At 52.2% G+C, this 27131-nt stretch overlaps 8 protein-coding genes across 8 annotated transcripts; 3 read left to right on the forward strand and 5 right to left on the reverse strand.

Moving 5' to 3' along the window:
- Positions 1-207: 207 nt before the first annotated feature.
- On the forward strand, positions 208-1233 carry GT037_004688 (uncharacterized protein; the record flags this gene model as incomplete). The annotated part of the gene is made up of 1 exon (XM_038929735.1): positions 208-1233. The coding sequence occupies one exon, from the start codon at positions 208-210 to the stop codon at positions 1231-1233; it is 1026 nt and encodes a 341-aa protein (XP_038788007.1).
- Positions 1234-1683: 450 nt separating this feature from the next.
- On the reverse strand, positions 1684-3146 carry GT037_004689 (sca7-domain-containing protein; the record flags this gene model as incomplete). Its single annotated transcript, XM_038929736.1, has 4 exons — positions 1684-2168; positions 2222-2833; positions 2883-3062; positions 3122-3146. 4 exons carry the CDS (start codon positions 3144-3146, stop codon positions 1684-1686), a joined length of 1302 nt encoding a protein of 433 aa, XP_038788008.1.
- Positions 3147-4053: 907 nt separating this feature from the next.
- Positions 4054-10436, reverse strand: GT037_004690 (glycosyltransferase family 57 protein; the record flags this gene model as incomplete). The annotated part of the gene is made up of 12 exons (XM_038929737.1): positions 4054-6852; positions 6915-6931; positions 6985-7226; positions 7282-7340; positions 7396-7461; positions 8665-8830; positions 8877-9187; positions 9236-9375; positions 9422-9918; positions 9969-10162; positions 10220-10298; positions 10360-10436. The coding sequence occupies 12 exons, from the start codon at positions 10434-10436 to the stop codon at positions 4054-4056; spliced, it is 4647 nt and encodes a 1548-aa protein (XP_038788009.1).
- A 1424-nt stretch (positions 10437-11860) lies between these two features.
- On the forward strand, positions 11861-14344 carry GT037_004691 (negative regulator of differentiation 1; the record flags this gene model as incomplete). The annotated part of the gene is made up of 1 exon (XM_038929738.1): positions 11861-14344. One exon carries the CDS (start codon positions 11861-11863, stop codon positions 14342-14344), a length of 2484 nt encoding a protein of 827 aa, XP_038788010.1.
- A 507-nt stretch (positions 14345-14851) lies between these two features.
- Positions 14852-15701, reverse strand: GT037_004692 (uncharacterized protein; the record flags this gene model as incomplete). Its single annotated transcript, XM_038929739.1, has 2 exons — positions 14852-15635; positions 15688-15701. The coding sequence occupies 2 exons, from the start codon at positions 15699-15701 to the stop codon at positions 14852-14854; spliced, it is 798 nt and encodes a 265-aa protein (XP_038788011.1).
- A 348-nt stretch (positions 15702-16049) lies between these two features.
- On the reverse strand, positions 16050-17165 carry GT037_004693 (uncharacterized protein; the record flags this gene model as incomplete). The annotated part of the gene is made up of 1 exon (XM_038929740.1): positions 16050-17165. The coding sequence occupies one exon, from the start codon at positions 17163-17165 to the stop codon at positions 16050-16052; it is 1116 nt and encodes a 371-aa protein (XP_038788012.1).
- Positions 17166-18483: 1318 nt separating this feature from the next.
- On the forward strand, positions 18484-20845 carry GT037_004694 (peptidase s41 family protein; the record flags this gene model as incomplete). The annotated part of the gene is made up of 2 exons (XM_038929741.1): positions 18484-18882; positions 18935-20845. The coding sequence occupies 2 exons, from the start codon at positions 18484-18486 to the stop codon at positions 20843-20845; spliced, it is 2310 nt and encodes a 769-aa protein (XP_038788013.1).
- Positions 20846-24125: 3280 nt separating this feature from the next.
- GT037_004695 (uncharacterized protein) lies at positions 24126-24581 on the reverse strand (the record flags this gene model as incomplete). The annotated part of the gene is made up of 1 exon (XM_038929742.1): positions 24126-24581. One exon carries the CDS (start codon positions 24579-24581, stop codon positions 24126-24128), a length of 456 nt encoding a protein of 151 aa, XP_038788014.1.
- Positions 24582-27131: the final 2550 nt, after the last annotated feature.

The raw sequence follows: 27131 nt of genomic DNA on the forward strand, positions 1-27131 counted from the left end.
GCGTGGGTGAGCTCGAGGCGTGACACGCGGGTGTAGATCGCGCTAGTGCACTGGGGCTCTGCGCGGCTTCTGGAATGCTTTGATGTCACCTCCCCGCGCTGCCCCTCCGATTCGCTGGACCCGTTCACCACCAGGATATCTATACCAAATATCGATCCAGGCTGGGACTACTCATCTGCTATCGCGTCTCTCTCCACCATCGCCACAATGTCGTCACAACAACTTCCACCCAACACAATCTCTATCAAACGAAAGCGCACCGATACCCCCGTCGACTCCCTTAGGATCGAGCACGGCGAAAAGGAAATCAAGCGGCAGAGGAGTAGCAACTTCGCATACAGGCGTCTCACAAAGCCGGGCGACGACGTCCAACAGACATCATCAGCACCGCCAACACCGACGCTCGCCCGACGATTTCGCCTCGACCCCGTTTCAAGAATTGGTGCAAAACGGCATTTCGTGGAAGAACAAGAAGTCACCAAGAAGGAAGACATACCGACAGGTGGACAAGTGCAAGCACCAGTACCAGAAGCTTTACCAGAGCGACCACGAAAGCGACCAGGTGCAGGCAGCGCACTCCACCACTCAGCGAAGCCTTCCATACACCGGAAACCCCCTGTCACCGAACCCTCAGAAAATGATGTCCGCAACCTGGAGGCTCTGTCAAAAGAGGTAGAAAAAGTAGACAACCTCCAAATTCCTATCCCCTCTCCTTCAAAACACAAGCCCAAAGCTCCAGCAAAACGCTTTGCAGAACGACATCCAGACAAGGCTGCAGCTCTCGCTGCCCAAGACAATTCAACCGTCCATGGCGATGCAATGGACATTGATAGCGAATACGTATACGACCATTACGTCCGCGAACCCGTTCTACCAGACGCCCCAGCACCAACAGGCACAGTCGGTCTCTTGGTCATCAGCGAAGAGGACGCAGACTGGTGGGATAACGAAGAGACTAGCGACCGAGAATTTGATACCGACGATGAAGATGAGAATGCCGAAGATTACTACGCCAATGACTATCCCGAAGATGAGATGAGCGACGACGATGAGTTTGATCGGAATCTGTATCAGTCCAAATATCGTCATGGAAGTGACGACGAAGAGTACAACATTGAAGACGACGATGACAATGCGCTAGGAAGTGGCGAGGACGAGGATGATTTGCACTTCAAGATGACGGTACCAAAACCACAGAGAGCAGGATATTGGGGTGTGCAAGGCGAGTCGTAGTCTTTCTGTCTCGGGATGATTATAATCTGCTCTCGCAGTGTATGGGTCATCCTATTCCCTTGTTACCTTTCAAACTTTTCATAGTCTCAATCTCGGCAGACCACGGCTTCGCGACGAATCATGAGAACTATACGAAATCCAAGTGACAAAATCACATTACCATTGTCTACTCTAGACGGTCTCCTAGTGAACGTAAAAACAAAGAGGGTATCATGTCAAACTCCCAACCCCAGATAGTAATACAGGAACCAAATCCCAAGAAGCCTTTCCTGACCCATACAAGGATCATCATGTAATCGTCATATCCCATCCGTGAGCGTGACTACATCTGTACTCCGTCCACCCTCCAGCCATAGTTGGGAGAAGAAGAAAAACGGTTAGTTAACTCTGATGGCCGTCTGATTCGTGGTCCTTGCCCCTGTACAAGAGCGCCTTTAGTAGCATATCCTCCTAGGTAGCGCCAACACTCGCCATGCTGCCCTTCCGTTGTTGTCCAGGACCTGGTAGTTGACCGGGCAGTATTTGCCGAGGCCCACCAGCACCAATAGCGCTTGGTCTCCTGCTTCCTGCTCCGCTGTCCAGACCAGCGCTCAGTGGTGCACCGAATCCAGCGCTTTGTGGGAAGTGCTCGTTGGTTGCGCTAAGTGGTGCGCCCATCATGCCGAGAGCCATGCCACGACCGGTACTCATGTTGTCACCGCCTGAAAACATGGATCCACCTCCGCCTGGAGGTGCGCCAAGCGCTGAGCGGATCATGCCTTTCATGCGGATGTATTGGTACTTCGAGCGTTGCGAGGTATGCGTGTACGTTGCCATGGGTCGCGGTCGGTGTCGGGCGAGGGCAGCCATTATAGAGTCTTTTTCTTCGTCGGAATCGACAGCGCCTGATGGCTCGAGATCTTCCGGAAGGGGCGCGTTTGCGTCGATAAGAGATCCTGAAATGCGTCAGCACACGATATGCGGCGGCTAGAGACAGTGTGATACATACGTTGGATCTTAGCCTGGTTCTTCTTCTGATACTGCGCCAGCAACATGTCGTACGGCAGACTTCGTCCTGGGACAGCCCGCTTGAGACCCATGCTGTGGCTCTTACAGGTCAGACTTCTTGCACAGTATCCACCGTTTGGCAGAGAAACACCACACTGCCTCTCGACATCGACCGGGCCCTTGAGCTTTGCTCCCTTCTGCTTGGGTTCATCCTTCTTCTTTTTCTTAGCGTTAGGTGCTTTCTCTGCATCTCCATCAAGCTTCCGCTTCTTGCCCTTCTTTGCGCCATCGCCGTCTATCGAAGCACCCTTGATGGCTGACTTGCGTGATTTGCCGCCCTCGTCGTCTTCGCCTTTCTCTTTCCTGAGAGCTGCGTCTTTAGCCTCCTTGGCCTCTTTCTTCTTCTTGAGCTTCTCTTGCTTCTTGTTCAAGCAGTCGCGAATGTGTGCAGCCGAAGATGCACGGAGAACAGGTCGACGACAGTGCTTGCACTGTACTGTGTCTACCTTGTCGTCTAGGGGCAGGCCGCTGGGAAAACCAGCTATAGTTTTCTCGTCAAGAGGGTTGATTACTGGCGAAGTAGTCGATGGTGCGGTCGCTTTGTTCTCAACATCTAGTACCACGTCAGATAGTCCCATAGACTCATGCGCATGTACGCATACAGCGCGTTACGGCAGACGTACTTGTCGCATCGCTTTCTTTCCAATTCCCAGGGATCGATGGCTTCGGGACCGGCTTCTTGATCTTCAACTTGATTCTTGGTTTCTCCGATTTGACGACATCTTTTACTGCGCTTGTTTCCAGTAGGCTGGAGCTCCCTCCGGAATCTGTGGCTGAGGATGCTGCGGTACGTTAGTCCCGTTCGTAGCGGAGCCGGGGAGGGGTGCGGAGTTGAGCTCACCCTTTCGCGCGCCATTCGTAGCCATGTTGGCAACTCTGTGAAGCCTGCGGAATGCTTCGGCGTGCCTCTGATCCCTTCGAGGGATCTTTCTAGATGCGGTGCAAACGTTCCAGATGCGGAAATGTCTCTTGTTGATGGGATGCGACGGGTCTGGAGGCATGCGCCGCTGATGGGCTCCGGTCGCGTGAAGCTGCCGCGCATCGCGTACTAACCCGAAATGGCCAGCCGGTCAGCTGCTATCAATCAAACATCAACAGTCGGTGAACTGAAGTAAAGCATGGATTGCAATGGTAAGACTGATAAAACTGTAGAATTCCCAGTGACATCGAACACCAATTATCTTGTATGATGATTATTCATCGTGCACAAACACGTCTTCGTCACTTCGTCTCAAGGTTAACTTTCACCATGTTCTCAGGCATCACATTGCATGCGATAATTATATTGAAACTTTTTTCTGGCATTTTCAATTGTATTAACAATACGCTTATAATACATGCTAAGTGCTACACATTTACTCGAGATGCTCCTACTAGAAACAGCATCTGGATATCAAGTTCGGCAAATCGCCAAACACGGACACTCACAAAGGACCGGCCGCAGTCAGTTATTTGGGATTCTGCTGAATCAAACCTCCCAGCAAGCCACCTCACCGCAGTGACAGTCGGCTACGCACCTCTCCGAACGCCTGGAAATGCACGATATGTACTTTGAGTGCCTATGCTCATGGTATCGAAACTCCGTAAATCGCCAAAATATGCTGAATCATCATTCGTGAATATGCTCCGGTATCTCAACTCTTCTCTGTAGCTCCTCTGAGTTGGCGAGTTTTTGAGGCATTGCTGCCCCGTAAGCTCATATGTAGAGCAAGCCGGTGGTCGTCTCCGTTATGCTTCGCCTCTTGTGTGAGCTTGTGGCACCAAGAGACTGCGTTAGCGTCCTCGGCCCTTAGCCTTGGTTGCCTTTACTGTCTTCGCCTTGCCCTTCTTCGGTGGTTCGTACTCTTCGACATGGTTATGTCCGAACTCCTCACGCATAATGCTGTTGGTCCAAAGCAAGCAGCGATCCTTGGGAACATCCTTATCGGCGTTGGTCTTATTGCGCGTCGACACTCGAGTCTTATTGTCATCCTCTTCCTCTTCCTGGGGCTTGTTGGAATCTTCTAGGTGCTTCTGCATCTTGAGCATGTACTCAGCGATACGGTCACGGAACGCTTGTAGCTCCTTACGCAAAACACGCTCTCGGTGACCTCGCTCGTCGAGCCACACAAGCAGCTTGTCGATGTCTTCTGGGTCGTCGTAGTATGCCCACTGGTTGGAGTTCGATAGGTGGGTTGGGCCTTCTTCTCGCTCTTTGCGCTGCGGAACAGTGTAGCCAAAACGCTGCATATCTTGGGAGAGGGCAGGCTCTTCTAGGTTCGGTCCAAGTTCATGTTCGCTGGGTCCCTGTACCCAAATGCGACCATTGGCATATCCGTATTCGGCAGTAGAGCTGTTAGGAACACCGCCGAAGGGCATGCCGTTGTGCTCGAACCAGTAGTACTTGTTCAAGAACCGGTCCTTGCCAAGAATCTTGCTACGGTGTACCAGAGTCTCGCGCAGATCATCGTCGAGTTCATTGATGTTGTCCTCGCAATCTTTGAGTTCATCCTTCTTCTTCTCGATCGCCTGCAGTAGCTTCTCCCACTCCTTCTGCTTCTTGGTCTTCTCTGCTTCCGCCTTAGCCTTCTTGGCTTTCTCTTTACGAGCTTCCTCAGCAGCTGCCTTGCGCTTGTTCTTATTAGCTGGGCGGGTCCTGCCCTTCGATGCTGTCACCTCGTCGCCACCGTTTGTTTCAGTATCTGCTTCCTTGGAAGCATCATTGACACTAGCCATAGACACATCAGCATCTTCGGCCATCTTGGTATCCGTAGGCGAGGCGGGTGTGTTTGCTGGAAGATGAATCTTGCGCTCCAAGTCCAACTTGAATAGCTCATCGGCCAGCTCCTTACGTTTGCGTTGATACTCAATCTTTTCCTTGCGCAGACGTGTCATCTCTTGAGCGGCAGCAACAAGCTGATCGCGGAAGTTCTCAGTGACGACAGTCAAGCTTAGAATCATTTCAAGTGCCGAGATGCGTAGGTTTACATCAAGCGTAGTGTAATTACTGGCAATGGTGGCCATGGTAGGCTCCTCCTCAGGTGGACACAGCTCAGCAAGAACTTCATCGCAAGCTTCCTTTCTAGCAGAGTCGAATGATAGGCGATAAAGGATTGCAACAACGATTGCTTGCCATCCTCCATCAGCGAAATTGCGAATCTTACACTGCTCAACCCAGTCGAAGTCAGTGACGAACTCCTCAGCCTTGTGGAGTTCCTTTGGAGGCTCAGGCGTTGGTGTGCGTGGCTTGACCACAAGTTGCGCTGCGCCCGACTTCCTCAAGCTACTACGAGTAGTTCGAACTGACGGTTCAGGCTCAGGGGTAGGCGTTGACTCCTCACTCGACTCTTCGTCTGACGAATCTTCATCGGTTAGGTTGGGTAGGTTGGTCTGAATCTTACCAGAGCCGTTGACGATCTGCTTTAGAATTGCACAATGCATTTCTACAAACAACTCACACTCGACAGTCTCATGCGTGAATCGCATAGCATCGACAAAGTCATCGAAAGTGAAGGAGTCTAGCATGTAGATGGTGTCGTGAACGTTGAGAGTCTCCCAAATACAGAGTAATGGGCCGATACTCTTCATCAAGATACCCGTCTTTTTCTGTTCTGCAGGCGGCTCAACTCCCTCGGGTACGTCGTCGGAGAAGAATTTAAGCGGCGGCCGGTTGACCTGAAGACGAGGTTGCTTGATCTCTAGATCTTCGCATGGATATTTAATATACTCCACTGGACGGGGCGGTGGAGGTGCCTGTTGAGGCTGCGGAACATTTGTCGGACGGGGACCTTGATGGTGATTGAAGCTGGTCTGGAACGGAAAGTTGATGGGCGGGCCATGACCATGGGGAGGCATCTGCATTAATTGCGCAGCAAGGTGAGGCTGCAGCTGAGCCAAGATGTGTGGTGGTGGCTGAACATTCGCAATGGGTGGAGGCCCACTATTGTAAATTGGAGGACCGTTGATAAAATATGCCGGGCGATTAGTAGCGTTAGCAGCTGCCCATGGAGGCATGACGCCTTGCTGCTGCGCATAGGGTGGAGGGCCGCTGGCCGAGAAGTTGACAAAGGCTGGCTGACCTTGCCCATGTGGCAAAGGCTGTCTGTGACCATTCATATGTGGGCCATGACCGTTTGGCAGCTGCTGTGGATATTGCTGTTGAACAGGTTGGGTCACGCCGTTCGGTACAGCATTCGCAGCCCGCTTAGCGGCTAGTAGAGCGTCTCTAGTCTTCTTGTCAGGAAGTTTGGTTGAGATGTCGTATCGCTTTGCTAAACTGTCCTTGACCATCCATGGCGCACCGATCCACGACTCGCGCTTGAGCGCATTGCGCAGAAAAGCTTTCAAGATGAGCTTGGAGTAGGTTTTTCGATCCCGCTGAAGTTCCGAGGCCTTGTATTTGGTGACAGTTTCACCCCCTTCTTCCATAGTGACAACGTAGGTGTAAGAACGGATGCTATCGTCCATCGATTGACCAGTAAACATGCTATGTAATCGGCTATTGTCCGTGATTTCAGTGATCTTGCCGAAGCGGCGTGAGTGATCGCCTTCGACGGAAACCCGATCGCCTAGCATGAACTGTTCCTTGAAATGCTGCAATAACATGTCAGTATGGCATTCTCGTGTGAAGATTTGAATCCACTTTGTGTACATACATCGTAGACATCATTTACTGTATAAGTGATTAGCAAGATTCATGGACTAAGCAAAACGGTATTGACCTACCCAAATCATCCATCCGATGATGATCTTGGAACTGGACATAGTGAAGAACAGGAGACCTCAAGCCATCTGGGAAAATGCTGTTGATCTCCTTGGTGGCTTCCGTCTGCACGGATGTTACCTCCTCATCGGCCTTGACGAGTATTGACGTGGAGCCTACCTCGCTCTCCTGGGCCTCGAAATACGTGTAGCCTGAATGGCCAGTGGCCTGGCATGTGAAGCTCCGTTGCTGATAGAAGTCATATCTATTCTTCATCAGATATGTCCTCATGCCTGACGTCATTCCATATGTTTTCTTACCGCTCAAGGAACCGCTCATAGTCTGTGAAGACCTCTCCAGTCTGTTCGATATGCCACACCTATCCAGCAACTTTAGCAAATACGTTCTGTGGTTCGGCATAGTATGTGGCGTACCTCAGTGCTGTCGTCGAGGTTCTTGGGTAAGGATTCATGTTTGACGGGCTTGCGCTTGTAGAGAACCTGGAGCCTTCTTAGTATGTGTTCGTGTATAGACCGCGACCCGACACATACCATTTTGGCTCGGACTCTGGCTCATGTAGCCTTCTTGGTGTTTGCTGTACCGCGTCGCAAACTTCGGAAGTGTCGCGACGATCCAAACGCGCCGAATACCTTCTCTAGAGGTACTTTGAGCGAAGAGAAGGGGGCAATGGCCCCTCCGTAGGCGTCAGGGCGAAGACCTGTCTTTACGCGCCAGACAAAGGTCTCTCGAAATTGTCGTCGCAGTCTTCGGTGGTCCGAGTAGCGTTCCGAGACGCGTCTGTTGGTTCCGAAAGCGCGTCTAAGCGACTTGCAAGTAAGTTCGTGGATGTCGAGGGCGTGATAGTTGCGAAGGTGGAAGGTAGGGTGGAGAGGATTAGTCGAAGAGTAGTCAATGGGGGAGAAAAGCGAGCGGAGGGTAGTAGAAGATGCCCGTAGTCCCTTGGCACTAGATACCATACTTGATCCGGCAAGGACTGCGTTCGCACCCTACCACCTACGCATCAAAGCTACGCACCCCACTACCATCAAAATATCAACGTGTTTGGACTCTCTGAAACCCTCAAAACGAGTTCTTTCAGACTGCGATACGTATGCATCGTTTTGTTTTGCTGTCATGACCCTTTTGTTTTATCAAGATCAAGTGAAGGTTGGCCATGAGAAGCCCATGCCTTGAGCCACCCCGAGCAAACCCTTGGGGCAGCCTGACCCACTTGCTCAGACACAGCAAGTCACCAACTTTACACCCACCTCGAGCCGCACGCCAGAGGCCATGATTCCAGGTACAGATTCAGGCATCAGTCGCGATATCTTTGCAATATCAAGTCTGCTCCGGGGTGTTTGTTTGGCCTCTACTTCTGACTGATGTTGTCCTGTCTCTCCTTTGCTAAACAGCAGTCAAGCATACGATCCGACTTGATTCTCCGAAGTATCCGCTATGCTCCTGAGCGTGATCTGGCAATCACAATTCAGCTACTTTCCACATACCATCATCCAATTCTGTGCCATTGCACATGAGACGAAAGCTGAGTCAACGACAAGATAACATCGCAGGCATGATAGCCTTTAGTGAGAGGTCGTTGACCTGAAATGATTGGTGTTGGAAGAGCTGTGTTGGAGGTATAGTTGAGATGAGTATATCTACAAGTCGAAGTACACTACCAAAAAGCCGACCCAGCTGCCTACCACACCAACTGCTGAGTACGAACTCGTAAACATGAGCGGCAGGAACTCGTATCGAGAGCCAAACACTATCCCGTGAATCAAGGAGCAGTATGCAATCAGTGGAATTGAAAGGGTGATATAGAGAAGAGAGAAGCGATCAAGCAAGAAGATCCTGGGTTTGGGCGAACTGTGGCATGTCAGTGTATGATCGAACATGACTGGACACCACCTACGCAGGAGCTAGCCTATCGAACGCGATAAGGAAGAGTACAAGCCAGAAGATAGTGTAGACTGTCTTCACAGGAAACTCAGCTGCCGTGTACAGTAGAGGAAAAAGCGATACGTGACCGGCAACAGCTAGGGGTCGGAAAGCGCCGAAGTATCTTCGATCCTGGAGTGCTATCAGACTGAATGGGATTATGACGAGCAGGATCGCCTTCTCATGAACATGCCAGCCGAACAAGAAAGATGCATAGCCGCAAAGTGTCACAGCACCTATAAAGGCCTCCCAGGTGGGTTTGTATAGGAGGCGGAGGAGAACAGGCTGAGGGAGGTTAGTGCGATCAATCTCCTGCTCCGCAAGTATACGTACTATCTGTGTGCCAAGTGTAAGAAGAAAGCAGATCAAAGGGCTAATATCTGGTAGCACTGCGAAGGACGTGTCCCCAACAAGACCTCGAGTGACACTGTTTACTGCCTCTTGATCAACGCGTAACCCAAGGCGCGGGGCAACTGCATGTGTTAGCTCGATACACCAGGATGGTGGAGTTTTGCATACGGTAAATCAAAACTCGATCAGAGAACGAATACATCGCCCAGACGTTTGGCGCCCAGTACGCATGGCATAGACCCCGCGAGAATGGGAACAAGCGACTGAACACTTGTGGTATTTGCTCCCATATGGCGAATGGACCGAACGCGGCTGCGAAGACAGCAACGATACCTACTCCCAACTTGACGCAGTTGAAGAACCGAATAATAAAGTACGGGAAGGACGACCGCTGCCCTAAGCAGTAAGCGCGCAAAAGGTAAACGAAGTAAGCAGGTGCGAGGTACAAGTATATGTGCTTGAGGCACAGCAGAGCTGCAAAGAGCAGACCAGACAATAAGAGTGTCGAGTTGTTTCGGGCCAGGACCATAGACAGTATGAGAATGCCGTAGAGGAAACCATTGTACTGAAAGTGGATATGGTCGATGATCAGGAGTCCTGGAGACAGCAAGACGGAGAGTGCAGCGGCATGGGCAGTCACCTTGGACTTTGATGTCTTCACGTAGCTGGTAAGCATTTAGCAATGGCAATGTCATGCAGGGTGGCATATAAGTACAGATGCAAAGCGTATACCAAGACAAGCTCGGTAACGATGACTGTAGTACGCTGAAAGTATATAGTCTGCCAGCTGTCATATCCCAGATCTTTGACGTTAAGTAGACCCGGGTCGACATATGCTGCGGCTTGAGACATAAGCCACTCAAAGTAGGCGAAAAAGGGCGGATAGTCCAGAGTCCATTCTGAGGTTCTCTGTGGACAGGGTTAGACTGAACTACTTGACTGGTGTTGATGGCCTGGGTGTCTGACTTCATAGTACCACTGTTTAATGGGCAGGGAATGCGTTAGAGCGAGCCAGTTGCGATGAACTTCGAAGTCGGTCGACTTGCTGCCGGATATGGTCAGCATGGACGAAGGATCAAACATGGACATTATGCAAGTAAACGTACTAAGCAGGAAATAGCAGCACCTTGAGCGCTGTAGCCACAACAGCGCAATGCGCAATGGACGGATACAGTTCTGCCATGGGAGAATTGACAGCGGGTGGATGCACGATCGTCGGAAAGCACAGATTGACCAGTCGCTCGTAGTTCGACATCACGTGTTCGCTTAGAATTAATCCCTGTACCCAGGTCGCTGAAGCGTCTACGTATGGCATGTACAGAACGCGTCAAACGAACGCGCAAACGTCATTCTAGAAGTCAGCAAACTCAGGGGTTGGCAGGCATGACACACGTGGAGGTTTCGCATAATCACGTTTGACATCTGATACCCATAATGGGGAGGGCTCCATGTTTGTTGCACACACGGCGACGGTGCACGGTAGTATACCGCCGGAAACAGACCATGTGGAAACGTTATGTATCTATCGATTGCTGAGACGAGGCGATGGGCAGGCTGGCACTAAGGGCCATCCTTACGTCTGGAACTGGAGCCGCCGCAATACGATCTGGACCCTTTCGTGTTCGCCCGACAAAGGAAAAAGGGACCCGTGTTAAGAGCAGCACTATTAGGCGGCTCATCTAGTCAGGGACGGAGTGTGCATATCTGCAATTACCCGTCGTCGGCATCCGCTGGACGGCTCCGAGCTGCACCGCCGGTAGCACAACACCCTCTTTGCCAGGCACTGGGGCGCGTCGCTGCACGAAATACTACGCCGCCTCGCACAGGCGTCTACGGGTCCAGAGAACTGCAGGGCAGCGGTTGGTGTCGACGGTGGTTTGCACGATTCAGACGTGGTCTGCGCGTTTAAAATAAGCGGTGCGCTAGCTGTCCGCTTTGGGCTGCCTCATTTGCGCCTGCCTCCTAATGTGCCCTGCTAGTTAGCATTTCTCACCGACCTCTTTCTTCGTTCCTCCACTCCGACTTCAGGTCGCATCCCTCTTCTTCGATCCCCTTCGTTCATTACCTCCTCTTCTCCCCGCATCGAGGCTCCCGGCAAAGCTTGCTTCTTTGCACTTCATTCTTATTGTTCGCTCTTTTAGTGCACGCATCCTCAAACAAGCCACGCGAGTTTGTTCTTCGGCAACTCTGGCACACTGCATTTAATTGCGTCCCCGCTGCGTTGACTATTCAAGCCCGCGACAGTACCCTTTTGGACGTCTGTACCTGGATCATTTGGGCTGCAATTGCCTGTGTTGGGAGCCTGTCTTGTATTGTTAGACCTGCAAACAACCCGTTGCCATTGTGCTTTTGCATGTACGTCTCCGCAGCCATGTCTTTTGCACTGTGAGATCGGACTAACACTTCCAGACCGCTCTACATCTTGTAATACAGCAGCATCTTCGCAAGCCTAGCGACCACCCTGCAACCGGTTGCAACTTCACCTTCTGCAGTACATATTTCGCCGTCCGGTCCAACGAGTCCCGGACGCAATAATACACCTTCACCACGGCGGTTCTATCTCACAGCGCGCGGGACAGCTTCAGTCTGCCTCCGCATCTTCTCGGTATGCAGCAACACGAGGGCGCCACCAACGCTCCTAGCGGGCCCCGTCTCCAGTCGAGCTTCCACAGGCAGATGAACGGCGGTGGTCACCACGGCTTTTCCCACGGCGCCTTTGCGACCAACCAGCCCGGCTATGGCGACCGACACCCAGAGAGGGCAAACAACATGTCCATCAATACTGGAAGACTCAACCCGGGCAACCAGAACGGTAACGACCTGCAAACCCCGGGCACCGGCTTCGACATGAACTTCACTCCTCTGCTTCCGTCCCAGCTGCTTCTTGGTAGCCCCTTCCAGCCAGGCTCGCCCTCCGCTTTCGCTTCCCCGCAGTTCCAGAACTTTGCACAATTCGCCGGTCAGAACCAATCGCAGCAGCAGAACCACCAGTCCAACCATGTTGGCAGCCCCTTGCAGCAGCCTCTCTCACCGCAGCTTTACCAGAACATGGTGTCTCCCACCAGCGGTTTCTTCGGTGGTCCGCAGTCGCCTACCGGAGGTTTCCCTGGTTACGGCGCACAGGGTCTTGGTGGACTCGGCTCCTCCATGCCGATCGCGCCTGGTCTCGTCTCCGGAACTAGCAGGACCGTATACTTGGGCAACATTCCTCCTGAGACTTCCGCAGAGGAGATCCTTGGCCACGTACGCAGTGGCCAAATCGAGTCCGTCAGGCTTCTGCCAGACAAGAACTGTGCCTTCATCTCCTTCCTCGACAGCAGCTCCGCCACCCACTTCCACTCTGACGCAATCCTCAAAAAGCTATCAATCAGAGGCCAGGATATTAAGATTGGATGGGGTAAACCGTCGCAGGTTCCCACATCTGTGGCCTTGGCAGTACAGCAGTCGGGCGCTTCCCGCAACGTATACCTGGGCAACTTGTCCGAGGATGTTTCAGAGGATGAACTTCGCGAAGACCTCAGCAAATTTGGCCCAATCGACACTGTCAAGATCGTCCGGGAGAAGGCCATCGGTTTTGTTCACTTTTTGTCAATTGGCAATGCCATCAAGGCTGTTTCTCAGCTTCCCCAAGAGCCCAAGTGGCAGGCTCCCAGGCGCGTCTACTATGGCAAGGACCGATGTGCATACGTTTCCAAGACCCAGCAACAGAATGCTGCGCAATACCTTGGCATCGCTCCCGGATACGCCCATGTTCTGAACGGTGCCGACCGCGATATGATCTCCAATGCGCTTGCTCAGCAATCCGTAGCTGCTGCCGCTGTCGCGACGTCTGCTGGAGGAGTCAATAACTTGGGCAACCGAACAGTGTACCTTGGGAACATCCACCCGGAGACTACCATCGAAGAGATCTGCAACGTTGTTCGTGGTGGTCTCCTTCATCACATTAGGTACATCCCGGACAAGCATATCTGCTTCGTTACTTTCATCGACCCAACATCAGCCGCATCGTTTTATGCCCTCAGCAACCTGCAGGGACTGATGATCCATAACCGTCGCTTGAAGATTGGTTGGGGTAAACACTCTGGTGCTCTCCCCCCAGCGATTGCCCTTGCTGTCAGTGGTGGTGCTTCCCGTAATGTATACATTGGCAACCTGGATGAGTCCTGGACAGAGGACCGTCTGAGGCAGGATTTCTCCGAGTATGGCGAAATCGAGCTGGTCAACACTCTGCGTGAGAAGAGCTGTGCATTTGTCAACTTCACTAACATTGCCAATGCTATCAAGGCAATCGAAGCAATCCGTGGTCGTGATGAATACAAGCGATTCAAGGTCAACTTCGGAAAGGACCGATGCGGTAACCCTCCCCGCCAGATGAACAGCCAGCAGGCTCAGGCCCAGCAAGCTGGTAGCGACGGCCTTCAGTCACCATCGCCGATCAACGGACTACACCCTAACCGTGCTGTTGCCTCAGTCTCGCCGACTGGCTCTGGCGCCCCGGGCTCTGGCCAAAGCACCAACGGACAGTTTCCCTCTGTTCAAGCACCTGCTTCAGGTAACATCATGAACTCTGGCAATAACAATCCCCTCATGATGTACCTGCAAGCTCAGCAACAGCAGCAGCAGCAACAACAGGTTGAGGCCAGCATGCAACAACAACAGCAGCAGCAGCAGCAGAATCAGCAGCAACAGCAGCAGCAATCGTTCCAGTCGCCGCAAGCTGCATTCTACGGCGCTGACTTGAACACCCCTCAGCCACACCACTCTCACAGCTCCCATCAGAGCACCTCGAGCTTCAGCCTGATTAACGGTACCTCAGCTGGTGGCTCTGGTACTACTACTGTTGGTGGTCTCCTTGCGCCCTCGAACCTCAACTCTCGTGGTCAACACTCCCGTGCCGTCAGCCTTCCTGCTTTCACTCAAGGTCCCTTCAACCACTCTATGCAGCAAACTCAAGCACCCCAGCAGGGCTCCTTTGGCAGCCTGAGCTCCGGCATCGGTGGCTTCGGCAGTGGTAACGGTGGTTACGGTCTTGCCATCCAGGGTGACGGTGGTCTTCCTGGCTGGGCCGAAGAGGAGGTCGGTGCGCAGTAAGCGTATCGTAGATGTTGTGTATCTTCTTCATTGTCCGATACTTTCCACTCATCTACTGGTTGTTACTACTACCTTCATCTTCGCACAAATTTTCTTTTGCATATGTCCGGTCTGGGGTTTATGGCGCGCAGCTGATCCAGCTTTAGGGATCGATTCTCAACTATTTGTTGTAATCTGAATGTGCGCGAAACGTTGCCTTAATACTTGACCTTACCACCTTCGCTTTCTTCTCTTTCTTCATTCGCTTTTTCTTTTTACGTTGTTGTAGTTTAGATACCTGTAGGGATACCTAGGGAATTGGTAGGAGGGAATGAGACTAGACGGTCTTACGAGTGTCTGGGTAGGGTAGGCCTGGCATAGTCTGTCGAACTGCAAAGCTATCCATTGTCCACGTCTACTTGCATGTGTCACGAGTTGATTTCACGTTGCGACTGACCCTCGGTCTGTATCTTAATGCATTGGGTATCTGGTAATAAATAAGATGAAAACGAGATTGTGTCGACATGCTCAACCGCGCATGCGTAGAGCTTCACACCACATGCGTACTATTGCCTCCTGCTCCCGACCCTTGTTGTTTGTTGTAACTGGAGCCATCATGAGTTCCCTAACCTCTGACCGGCCCAGATCCCGCCCTTCTTTCATCGTACTCCAGCAGTCACGTACTAGAGTCTGCGCATATTCGATATCGACTTCTTCTTCGTCCACATCCATTGCCGTACCGTTTCCCATTGTGTCGTAACCTGAGTTCATGCTGTTGTCTGCATCCTCAGCGCCCGTTGGTGTGCTGATGCAGACCACGATACCCGGTGAAGACACAGCGCCTGATTGCGGTCCTTCGCGTGTTGCTCGTAGTTCCCCAATCTGTATCGTACATAAACCTGCACTATACGACGTCCCTTCGCGCACAGCGAGTATATGTCTCGGCGTCCACAGAGCGGAGCATTGGTACCGCAGTATCGAAGCATGCGCATCTTGTTGTCGCAGCGGTATCGACGTGATCATTTCTTGTTGCGCTAGCGGTTGCGCGAAAATATATGTACGGTTCGGCGAAAGGCTCGAGAGATGGAGCAGGTGCTGGTATGAATGTGTATATGGCTTGGGTTTACCGTCTGCGCCCGTAGGTGGTTGGTAGCCTGGAGGTATGGTATCGCGAAATGCGCGGTAGGAGAGCGACCATGGTGTTTGCTGACGCGTGGCGTTTTGGAAGCTGGTCTCGATGCCTTGAATGAGGGTGTTCACGGTGGAAAGGGAGGCGTCGATGTTGGTAGACGGATTAGAAACGAAGTACAGCCTGTCGTGTTAGCTCCGGCATGTACGGAGAATTATGGTGAGTGAAAAGTTACCCGCTATATTTCATATTGTCTATTCGGTGGAGGTAGGCTGTCACAGCTGGCTGGAGTAAGAGAGCTATGTGTAGAAATGGCCGACCTTGGGCGCTAACAGCTACCACAACGTGTCGCAGCTTTACGAGTGGGAGTGAAAGAATCTAGAGCGAAAGTCGAACATTATCATTTCCGTGGTTGTGGGGTCGTTATGTTCTAAGGTTAGAACAGAGACGCGACGGGGAAAGTACGAGTGCCACGGGCGCTGGTGGGGAACGTCTTAGCGTGTTTGCGACTTCAGCTCGTTCTTGTAGATATGTATTTACGTACCTCTCACAACAATGCAGCGTAGAGATGCTCACTCTACTCTATCCATTAACATGCTACCAATCCCATGCAGAGGGCATACCTTCACGTTCCGTTGTGGTGGCAATCCCACCCCGCTCATCTCGAAGGAAGTGTACTTTGAACGTATGACCAGCAGAGCTACGCACAATGACAACGCGTGCGTGTTCATCAATGTTAAACCCAACAATATTACCAATAACTCTCTCATAAATCCAGAGTAATTCGTTCCGGAAGTACAATACCGGCCCTGGACTCAAATCTGTACCTTGGACATTGATATAAGTCGTCGAATTGCCGTCAATTGCTGTACAATCGTGAGAACCTTCGTTGACTACCTGACCTGCTGTATTAGTCTCCTTCCAATGGGCAACAGTAGCGTTTGCGAAGTAACGGGGGATTTCGAGTTCGTACCGCACTTTGTGGCGGTCATTGATGTGATCCAACCAAGCAGTAGCTGTGGAAGTTCCGAAATCTGTCGAACGGGACGCATCACGCCCAACTCGATTCCGTGCTCTAAGTATATGGACCCATTGTGTCGGTGTCATCAGCGCCCACTGCGTCTTGATAAATAGTGACATTACCAGAAACTCAACCGTGAGCCGGTCGTTGAGGTTGAGCGCCAATATAGACATCCAACTTTCGTGAGAACTCGGCGAGATTCGACTTTCGGCGACGACTGTAGAGACAGTATGACGCATAGCCCGAAGGAAGCGCGAAGGATCCTCCGAGCATTCGAGGTCAATACCGAACCGCGCCCAGATTGTATCGAGACTCAGGAGCGGCCTAACTATGCCGTCGATATGTGTAGCTATGGCATCAAAGGTATCATTACTTGCGTAGTTCGAATCAGCCCAGAGCTCGGAATTGAAATCGAAGTCGACATGGTAGACTTCCTGTTCTGAATGGTTTGGAAAGCACACTGCACGACAGCTTGGACATGTGTTTGGACAGGCTTCACTGCCAATTCCATATAACCATCTCGTTAGACAATAGTGATGGAAGGTATGGCGGCATATAGTCTGAACAATGGCAGAGGTGTCGGGATTCCAATCATCGAAACAAATTGGACATACTGGATCGTCGGAAGGTCCTGAAGGTTTGACGTGGGTTATAAAATATTGCTCACGCGACTGTGCAGGTAAGTATGCCATTTCCAGAAGAATCTGACATTTTATTTTCAACCTGACCGGGAAGTTATATACGCTACATGTAAATGTATATTAAGCTAACTGCATCTCGACACTGTGAATTTGCGGCGCAATTGAAACCCCTTTATGTCACCATGTAGTCTTCACACATCGTACACAAATAACACCGTATAGCGTAAGCACGAGCGTCGTTTCAATGCGACCGACAGGCAAACCAAATTTCTTTGTTTCGATCTGATACCTTACTCTTGCTAGCTGTATACAACAAGCTATTGCTATAACGAGCTACTGAAATCCTGGATTCAGATCGAGAATGCTGTGCTGGAGGTTTCACCGCGAGTACCTTGGTACCTAAGATATTGAATCTAAGGCCGTGTCAATCTATACTTGTTCATCTAAGACTGGGAACCTACAGCTCGGACTGCGACGGATCTGAGCGTCAGTCTGAACATCAAAGCTTATTGTGTTTTCATACATTGTCGCAAGCCGGAAATGTAATGTCGTCATCTCGAGAGAGAGATATCGCCGTTTGGTTTTTGCGGAGTTAGTGCCATTCCCTTGGTCGAGCGTTACTACATTCTACCAGCCACACGAATGCATTGCATCTCCGTCATGACTCATGGATGCCCGAACGACCAAGTCGCTTTCGGCAACTGATATCGCAAGAGCGGGGATGAATGTTCAAATTGTTGATAGGACGAAGCGGCCCCTCGCAGTTCGCGCCTGCCTCTTCCAGCGTAGCGAAGTCGACTAGCGTCGCGAGGCCCAAGGCGTGTAAAGCTTCAGCAACTCCACGAAGCTTCAATCGGCGTTACAACGGTGGGCAATTCAACTTTCTAAGTGGCTTTTGCGTGTAAAGCAGGGTCGCAGTATTACCATTGCATCTCTTCCGATTCCAAGCTCCTACCATCAGTCAATCAAGGTAACCCTGGGGTACATATATGACTTTTCTCCGAACCGCGATGCCGTTCCGGAGGCGATCGTCAATCGCTCAGAGTACCAAGCATACCACGGCCTTCCTTTTTGAGCAACCATGCATGCATGCAAGGCCTGTTGCTCTTAATCTAGTTCCTATCACATCCGCCTCGCTGATTCGCCAGAGCACTGTTCGCCTCGTTCTACACGGGTCTAGCGATGGCAAGTACAGGGTAGCACCTGCAGCTATGATGTCTATTGCCTTTTGAACGCGCAAGTTTGCTACCAGGTCCGTGGGACAGGCTGTGCAGGTATAAAGTGGTTGAGGTCGTTCAATTGACGAGACGGCACGGTGAGCTTGGAATCAGCTTTTTGAGCTGTTTGTCGTGTTGTTTGGGTTGTAATCATGGCTTCCTTTTTCAATGCCGTCGCGGGCCTCTCGCTGGCCTCAGTTGCGCTTTCCTCGCCAGTTGCACCTCACGTCCATGCGCGACAATACAATGCGACAAGTCCTTGTGCCCAAGTTGGCGCTGCGATTGCCGGCAAGAACGTTACTGCAGGTACTGCCACTGTACCTGCTGAGCTTGCATGGGATTGTATCAACTCTGTCCCCTTCAACCAGAGCGCTGCTCTCGCCCTGGTAGACGGCGTTGTTCCTTACTTCAGATGGCAGAGTAACACGGTCTGGCTGAAGGACCCTCCAGCCGAGTATGCCGAGAAGGTGCAGCCACCAGTCGACATCTGGGGCGAGCTCGAGGACATCAGAGCCAAGGTTACTTCTGGAGCGTATGAGAATGAGTACGAGGTAAGTTTCTGTTCACGATCTGATATCAAGAGTATGAGCTAATCCAGGATAGTTCGGGTTTGAGCTCTACACTCTCTTGCAAAGCACCCACGATGGTCACTTTGTGTACGTCCCTGACGTTGTAGGCACAGTCTTCAACTTCGCCCGTCCAGTGCCTCTTGTATCTGTGTCCAGCGACGGAAAGGAGCTTCCTCAGCCTTATGTATATGCAGACGTACTGGCCGAGTCACTCGGCAGCGCCACTTTCACACCCTCACCCATCACACATATTGATGGCGAGGACGCCAAAGACTTCCTGGAGAACTGGGCTCAGTACGGATCTCTCCAAGACCGAGATGCGTTGTACAACAACGTCTTCTACGAGCTCGCGACCGTGTCTCTTGGCCCTGTCGGATCTGGTATCGGTACCTTTGCAGGTTCTGGCCGTGGTCGCTGGATTTACCCAGGTCCCACTACCGAGCTTACATTCGAGAACGGTACCAGCCGTACTTACGACAACTTTGCTAAAGTTTTGATCCCATTTGATGGTATCACCGACGGAGAGAGCCTATACAAGCTCTGGTTTACTGGCCCAACCCAAACTGAGGAGCCAACGCCTTCCAACTCGACCTCAGCCACCCCTACACCTTCCGCTACTACTTCAGCTACACCGGTGCCCACTATCCCCGCACCTGGATATCCACCACCAGTTTTCCGCGAAGCTCACAACTTGATTGGCGGTTACTTCCTCGAGGACGACTACTCCGATGTTGCTGTACTCTCGGTGCCATCTTTCGTCGGTATCGACGCACAGGAGGAATTCCAAGCTACTGCTGCCAACTTCCTCGCCGCGGCCAAGTCTGCCGGAAAGAAGAAGCTCGTTATAGATGTTTCTGCTAACGGAGGTGGGACCATTCTGCTCGGCTACGACTTGTATAAACTTCTTTTTCCACAAGACATCGACCACGCGGCTGCTGATCGTTACCGTGCTTTCGAGGCCACCGAGATTCTGAACCGCAAGTTCTCTGAAGCTGCTGAGGGTGTACCGCGCGTGCTCGACAGCCAGAACGAAACACTTGCTGAGCTGGTTGATGGTGTGGTTTCGTCTGTCTTCAACTACCGATCTGATCTTGATGTCAACAGCGAGAACTTCGAGAGCTGGCAGGACAAGTTTGGCCCTGGTCTTGAGCAAAAAGGGGACAATTTCACCAACCTCTTCCGGTGGAACCTCAGCGATACACTCATCCCGCTAAACTCGGGTGGTATCTACGTCCACGGTTATGGTCCACTTTCAAACTACACCCAGGCTCCTTTCGCCGCCGAGGACGTTGTCGTCGTTACCGATGGGTACTGCGCGTCAACCTGTACCATCTTCTCGGAACTCATGCGTCAACGTGCCGGCGTCAAGTATATCTCTCTCGGTGGTCGCTCACGTGAGGGTATCACCCAAGCCGTCGGTGGTGTCAAGGGAACGAACAACTTCCCCTGGACCTACATCCAATCTCTCGCCCAGTACACTGTCGAGGAGCTCTCCACACCCGAAGAGGGCGCTCAACTTAACACGACTGAACTAGGCGAGTACTATGACAATACAGTTTTCTACCGCTCTTCCAACAACGCTATCAACGTCAACTTCCGTGACGGTATCCGCGATGGAGACGAGACAAACACTCCTCTCCAGTTCGTCTACGAGCCTTCTGACTGCCGCATCCTGTATACCAAAGCTATGACAGTTGATGTGACTGCTATTTGGAAGGCTGTGGCTGACTCGACCTGGGGTGGCGTAAGTCACTGTGTCGCTGGAGACCTTGGTGGTTACTCAACATCCCGCATGGCCAAACGTGAGCTGAGCGTGTCCGAGAGGGCGCACAGCAAGAGGATGCAGTCCTGGAGGAGAGAACTCAAGACGGCTGACTACCCGCTTGATGTCAGGACTGACCTCAGCGGAGTTAGCTTCGATGGAAACGGCATCATGTGGCCATAGATAACGAGCGCTATATGTACGGTGAACGTGGTCTAGCATTCATATGACGAATGGACGTTATGTTCCTAGCGTATCTAATACAATTTCTACAGTCTGCAACCGTCGTTCGTCAGCTCTCATAGAATTAGAGATAACATTGCGTGATGCTCGTGACGATGACAAGGCCTTGTCGGATTGGTGCATATCCAGTCTGACTGACTATATTCTTGGCAGCCAGCGTCCAGCCAGAGAGTGGATCAGATCGACGAACAGCTCGAAGCGAAGAGATTGCAAGGACGTTCAGTCTGCTCGACGCAAGGTGCATCGATCGATCTCACCAAGAGCGTTGCGGCTCACGCGTCGGGATAAAAACTATCCGCAACAAAAATAACATGTTGTTTAGCATATGTACATTTGTTCTGGGAACGATGTCAATCCTTCGGGTTGTCATAGCTACCCGCTTGCTGTGCTCATTAGCTAGTGTTCGCGATGGTATTCTTTTTGCCGTTCCTTCTGTTCATCGCGCACAGAGCGCTTTGAGAAGAAAGCATATCCGAATGTCCGAGTAGCACGATCTCCAGCAGAATTCTCCGATGCAGCGAAGAGAACGGACATGTGCTTTTTTACTCCGGTGTTACAGAGGTGAAAAGAAGAGAAAATTGCTAGCGTGGGGAACTGGACGTCGACATTGCAAGCTACATTGACAGCATCGATCGATCTTGCTGCACTACGCCATGAAAATACATCGTGTGTTTTTTCCCCTGGCAATGGAATAGGAGTCGGCGAAGTGGGTGGGTGACTGCAGGCTTTTTTCTTCCCCATAATACCTAGTCTTCCGGTATATCGCGATATGACGCTGCACGGCATCGAGCACACGCAACTCACATGCCGTGTCCCGGTGTTTACTGCTGCCTTCCCGCAGTAACATGGTCCATAGACACCAGAAACAGGTGATCCTCAGGTGTCGAACCGATCGCACGCGACAGCGCGCGAGAGTAGCCCACTATATAGCGCAGAATGCAAGCGCTTACGTCAAGCTACCCGGCAGGGTCTGAAGGGTCTAGACGCAGCGGAGCGGCCAGAAAGCAGGTTCTTTCTGCAAGGTTTCATGGCGCAACGGTTATAGCGGAGTCAGTTTTTCTCCGTGTGCACGGATGGCATGTGTCGGCTAGCTCCCTCTCGTCATCCTGGTTGGCTTTCACAGCGTGCAATGCTTTTCGAAGCATTGCGCATTCCGCGGAAGAAGGGAGAACGGGATGACACACGTTGGACAAGATGATCTGTCCTGATGATTTGCCCGTCATCGTCGATGCTCCCACAACGAACCCGCGGGTGCGTTACCCGCAGGCGACTGATCTACCCAGATATTTACGTTGACCATCGCTCATGCCACGCTGATCCGATGCTGGTCCACAGAAAACAACGCGAGTAGCACATTCAACCACCAAGGGCGTGCAGGAAAGTGCACGGTGGACGGGAGAAAGCTTGCAAACTGCATCATGCACGGGAGATCTTCGATGTCATGCCAGCATCGTCGATGCATGCCAGACGTTATGTGTAGCTAGTGCCGACGCTAAGAGGAACAAGGCCGATGCGGCGTTGGATCGCGGGAATACGAGGTGTGTGACCTGATGGATGTTCCTTGGAGCAAAGCGGCACGATTGGCAATGCGAAACGGTGTTCCGCTAGGTGTGCGAAGAGATCATCACGATGATGTTCCCGTAGCGGGAAATAGGCAGGATGATGCTGGAGGAAACGTCGCAGGCATCACTCCTCGCTCTCCATAGTCGATAAGTTGATAACTGATACTGATAACGAACCTCATTGCCGGACCAAAGACGACGCAGCCACACGCATATGTCAAACAGTCCAGGAACCTTGGGTCCGTAAACTTCAGATTTCACCCAGCCAACAGAATCCAGCGGCCTTCGACCCGGTTTACCCCGTAAAACGGTTCTTTTGCATGCGCGTTCACGATCTCTCGATCCTCAAGGTATGGCTCTGGGGCCCCCCCACGTATTCTTTTCTCCTGATTAATGTGCGACAAAACCACCGGGCGACCACTTGAGAAGAAAGCAGACGCTATTGACCGGTCAATGACAAGCTCTCCGTGCATCACCCGTCTGGCGCGCCATCGACCGCCAATGGCATTTCCAACGAAACCCATACCCACAATTACAGCCATGGGGATCAGCGTGCCCTGCATCGTGCCTGGCGCATGGCATCGAGCGATGTCATCCCGCCCCTTTGACTCCCCTACTGCAAATAGAATAGTGCTGACGTGGAAAAAGAGGAGACTGGTAGATCCCCAGAAAGATCCGACGTGAACATTGCAAAATCGCATGTCGACTGAGTAAGTCATCCACACGCCTGGATGACAGCGGGGGGTCGTGCACCGCTGAGGACAGATTGGAAAGGGACAAGTGGATCCCGAGGCTGCATCTTGACTCTGCGCAATGTTTGACTTTTGCTAGCATGTGCGACAATACGAAAAATGTGTGTTTTACATGGAGGTTATTGTTATCCGCGTTGGGTAGTGAATTCCTAAGACAGGATGTCACAAGACCGCGCGCTCGACAGACGAGGATCAGATTAACAGTTCACGCTATACGTGATTGGGAGCTAGCAAACAACGGATTGTGTGCACGCGGGGTTTTGCATTTTCCGAAGATCGTCGGATCGTACTGCGCAGTTTGCTGTATATTGAGAGAGCCTTGGCGAGCATGAAAACGTGCCTTAAACAGCCTAGGGCTATGTTGGTCAGAAGACTATAGTCCGAAAGGTCGAAGGGAAACTGAAGCGGCAGATAAACGATCACGATGCATAGCGTGGAATGCTGTGGGTGCGAAAAATCGTATTTGCTATTAGCGCATTGCGCGACTGATGCTAGGATATTGTACAAATGGGGTATCATATGCTCAAATCGCCGCCCAGGCCAGCTGTTGCAGCGTGGTAACCTAAAGGCCAGCTTCATGATTATCTCCTCATGGTGCGATTGACTATGCCAGTTATTGGCCGATATCCTCGAGACGTCGGCAACTCGGGCAAGGCGAACAGTGGGCCCATCAGGGTCTTCAGCGAGATGTGCCAAAGGGCAATCTTGCAGGTACATTTCCCCGTGGCTCCTGTGGAGCTTCCGGCCGCGGCGTGAAAGCAAAACGGCGATAGAGGCGAGGGATGACAGCGGATGTCTATGTATGCGTGTAATGGTTTGCGCGACGGGAGTGGTTGTCGGTAGTCGCGGTTATTGGCTAGGCAATAATAGTGTAGAGAGAGTAGATAGGAGGCTGGGTGGTGGGTTTCAGCCAGCGCTGTAGCCGGTCATCCGTGCGCAGTGGCTGCAGTAGTAGCGGTTGGTGCCGATCTGGTACATGTTCGCCAGGCACTCGCGGCGACAGCGGCAGCAGGAGAGAGTTGAGGGTGAGCCAAGACCCATGCTGAAGGTGGAGCTGTTTGAGCTGGAAGATGAGGTGCTCGAGGTGCGCTGTTGCTGGATGGGCTCAGGGGCCGGGCGGTGGGCGGCCTGGGTTTGCAGCTGCAGAAGACGCGATGCGTCTGAAGGGCTCGTCATGTAGAGAGGTGGTGCTGGGCGGAAGGCCAGCAGCGGATGGGTGGGGTCCGAGGGAGTGTAGGGTTGGTAGTCGGAGATGGGGCTGTGAGAGGGAGTCTCGAGAGAGAAGTGGACGGCCGGCAGGATGCTGAAGTAGCAGGAAGGAGCAGTGGGGAGAACTTCGGGTGTTGGGTGATCTGCGCTCATGATAGGGCTTGTAGGTGACTTTGAGTAGGATGACCGGGTGTCTGAATCACTGCTGGGTATGTGGAATCGCCGTCGCCTATATGCTCGTACGGCCATCGAGCGATGCAAGATCGGCCAGTTGCAGGCCCTTTGCTGGGCGGGGCAGTGCGCCGGGCTGATTGGCGCATGGCTTGGGCCGTGGACGTGAGTTCAATCACCCAAGACGCTGGGTCCGAAGGCTTTGCAGGCCTTGCCCGAGCTGAGACAGTCAGTTTGCGATCTGCCACTGGGTCCCGATCGTGGCTGCCCTTGCCCCCCCCGCACACGAGCCAATCCTGCCCACCCACAGCATAGCGACCGCCACCTATCGAGATCACACTGATAACTAACATTCTCATCGCTCGATGAAACCACATAGCTGCAACATGGCATTTTTCCCTCTTGCACTTGCCTTTGCCTTTGCCGTTGCATGAGCTCACACGAGGTGCCTACTGCCTGCCGAGCCTCGCACGCGTCGTCACCGGCGCTGACTGTGTGCGTGTCGCCTAGCAACAGCTCCTGCCCTGCACAGCCTCTCTTTCCGCTGCAATCACTGTTTGTGACTGTGTCGTGTCACGTGTTCACCCGCCAGCCTCCCCGGAGCTCGCGGCCTCCTGCCATGCATGCATCATCATCCGGTTGCCGAGCACCGGCTTCGTTACCTATCCATCACCATGCCATCACGATCCCTTCACGCCCCTCATCCAACAACCACCCCAATGCGGTAGTTTCTGCAATAATCCGTTGAAAGTAGTTCGCGACCGCGGACTTTGCAACCGCAATCCTCGCAGCCTGTTGCTGCCCATCGTCGATGTCAAGCGGGCCGAACCGTTGGGCTGGCGGTCTAGATCAAGGCCATGAACACCCCGTCAACCTGGGGGAACCACCGCGCCAACTTCATAGGACCCTGTAACCTTTGATACTGACTTCCAGAGCCCTGCAGCCACGACAATGAAACGCTGCTGTTGCAAACTCTACTAATAAACTCTTCTGTTCTCGTCTCGACTACAGCACCCTCTTGCCAGACTAATGTACCTTTTCGCAAACGACGACGACGCACGACGATGCACAACAACGCAAACAATGTGCTCGTCGCACGAGAATCGCCGGACAGATACACTCCCGTTTCAAAAAGTCTACAATCACAGTGCGGCGCCGCTGACTCCGTCCAACAAGCGCTTACGTTGCGTTCCGGAGAGTTCCATCATCCCCAGCGCCAGCATACAGTCGTGGACCTGCATACATGTGCTACCATCTTCCGACCCAGGTCACAGCAAACGCTCTCGGTAAACATTGCGAAGACAAGAGCCGGATTCGCTGCATCTTACACAACGCACCAGCCCTGCATTACACCGTTGTGCACACAAGATCCCGCTGGGGGGCGGTCTAGAACCAAATGGCCGTAGCTGAATGACACCCAAAGAGTCCAGGCCGCGACCATGTTGCACCCGGTGACTAGATAATCGCCACCCCAATTGTGGGCCAAAGAGTCGAAGATTCTGATGGACTTTTTTTCTCTTAAAGATTGGGGCGGCCGGGTTTGGTGAGGGTTTATCGTGCAAAAGAAACGTGGTTCTTCTGAACTTCGTCTAGTCCGCTAATACTATGGTTCTGTAGAGAACCAACCAGTTACACAACCCGGAGCTCCACCGTCGGTATAGTCAGCTGAGCTGCCTGGCCAGTGTGCGTTCCGGGCCTCCATTCAGGCAGCAGCAAAGCCTCGGGCAATGAAGTTACCGACGTGTACTGCATAAAGCAGGGCCACGTATATGACCAGGGCCAGGCTACCATCGCCGACAAAGAGAACCGATTTTTCAACACATGGAAGGAAAAAGCAACACATTCTCATGGCCCTGCTCGCTCGACGCTGCGCGACGGACACTGAGCTTCGAAGCCAGACACACCCATCAGTATCGTAACGTGACAAATGGCGTCTTTCAAGCGCATAAGAATGGTTCTCTGGGAATGAAATACCGAGTGATTTGCGGGTTTGCGCAGAAAACATTGGTCGTAGCCATGACGCCGCGCGTGTACTAGTGATCAACTTGATATGGGACCCAGAATTGAAAACCTGCTCAGATCGATCGTGTTCGATTCCAAGACACACTCGTACGAGAAATCAGGCATAGCTCCTGCAAGTCGCATTGGCTTAGTAGTACTATAACAATTCGAAGCAAGTGGCCAAAATAACCTTAAGAAGGAGTTCGGCTATGCTAAGCTGTGCCCTGAAGCATATCTTACAGCGTCCAATAGCGCTCTTGACACGAAATAGCGCAAACACCTCCAGGTGCTTTGCTAAATCTACCTAGGAATGATCGGCTCTTTGGCATCCATAGGTTTGTCCTACAAGATCCGATTGCAGGCCTAGAATATGGAGAAATGCAAAACCGGTTTAGCAATTACTAGAACAGTCAATTCCACGATTGCAACTGGCTCAACGAAGGTTGAATGCGATCTCAAGATGGTAAACTTCTTGTTTCGAGATGGGTGCGCAGCTGATACATACGTGGGTGATTTATCCACATCTAGATC

The sequence above is a fragment of the Alternaria burnsii genome (genome assembly GCF_013036055.1).
Source record: "Alternaria burnsii strain CBS107.38 chromosome Unknown 698, whole genome shotgun sequence".
NCBI classification, from domain to species: Eukaryota; Fungi; Ascomycota; class Dothideomycetes; order Pleosporales; family Pleosporaceae; genus Alternaria; species Alternaria burnsii.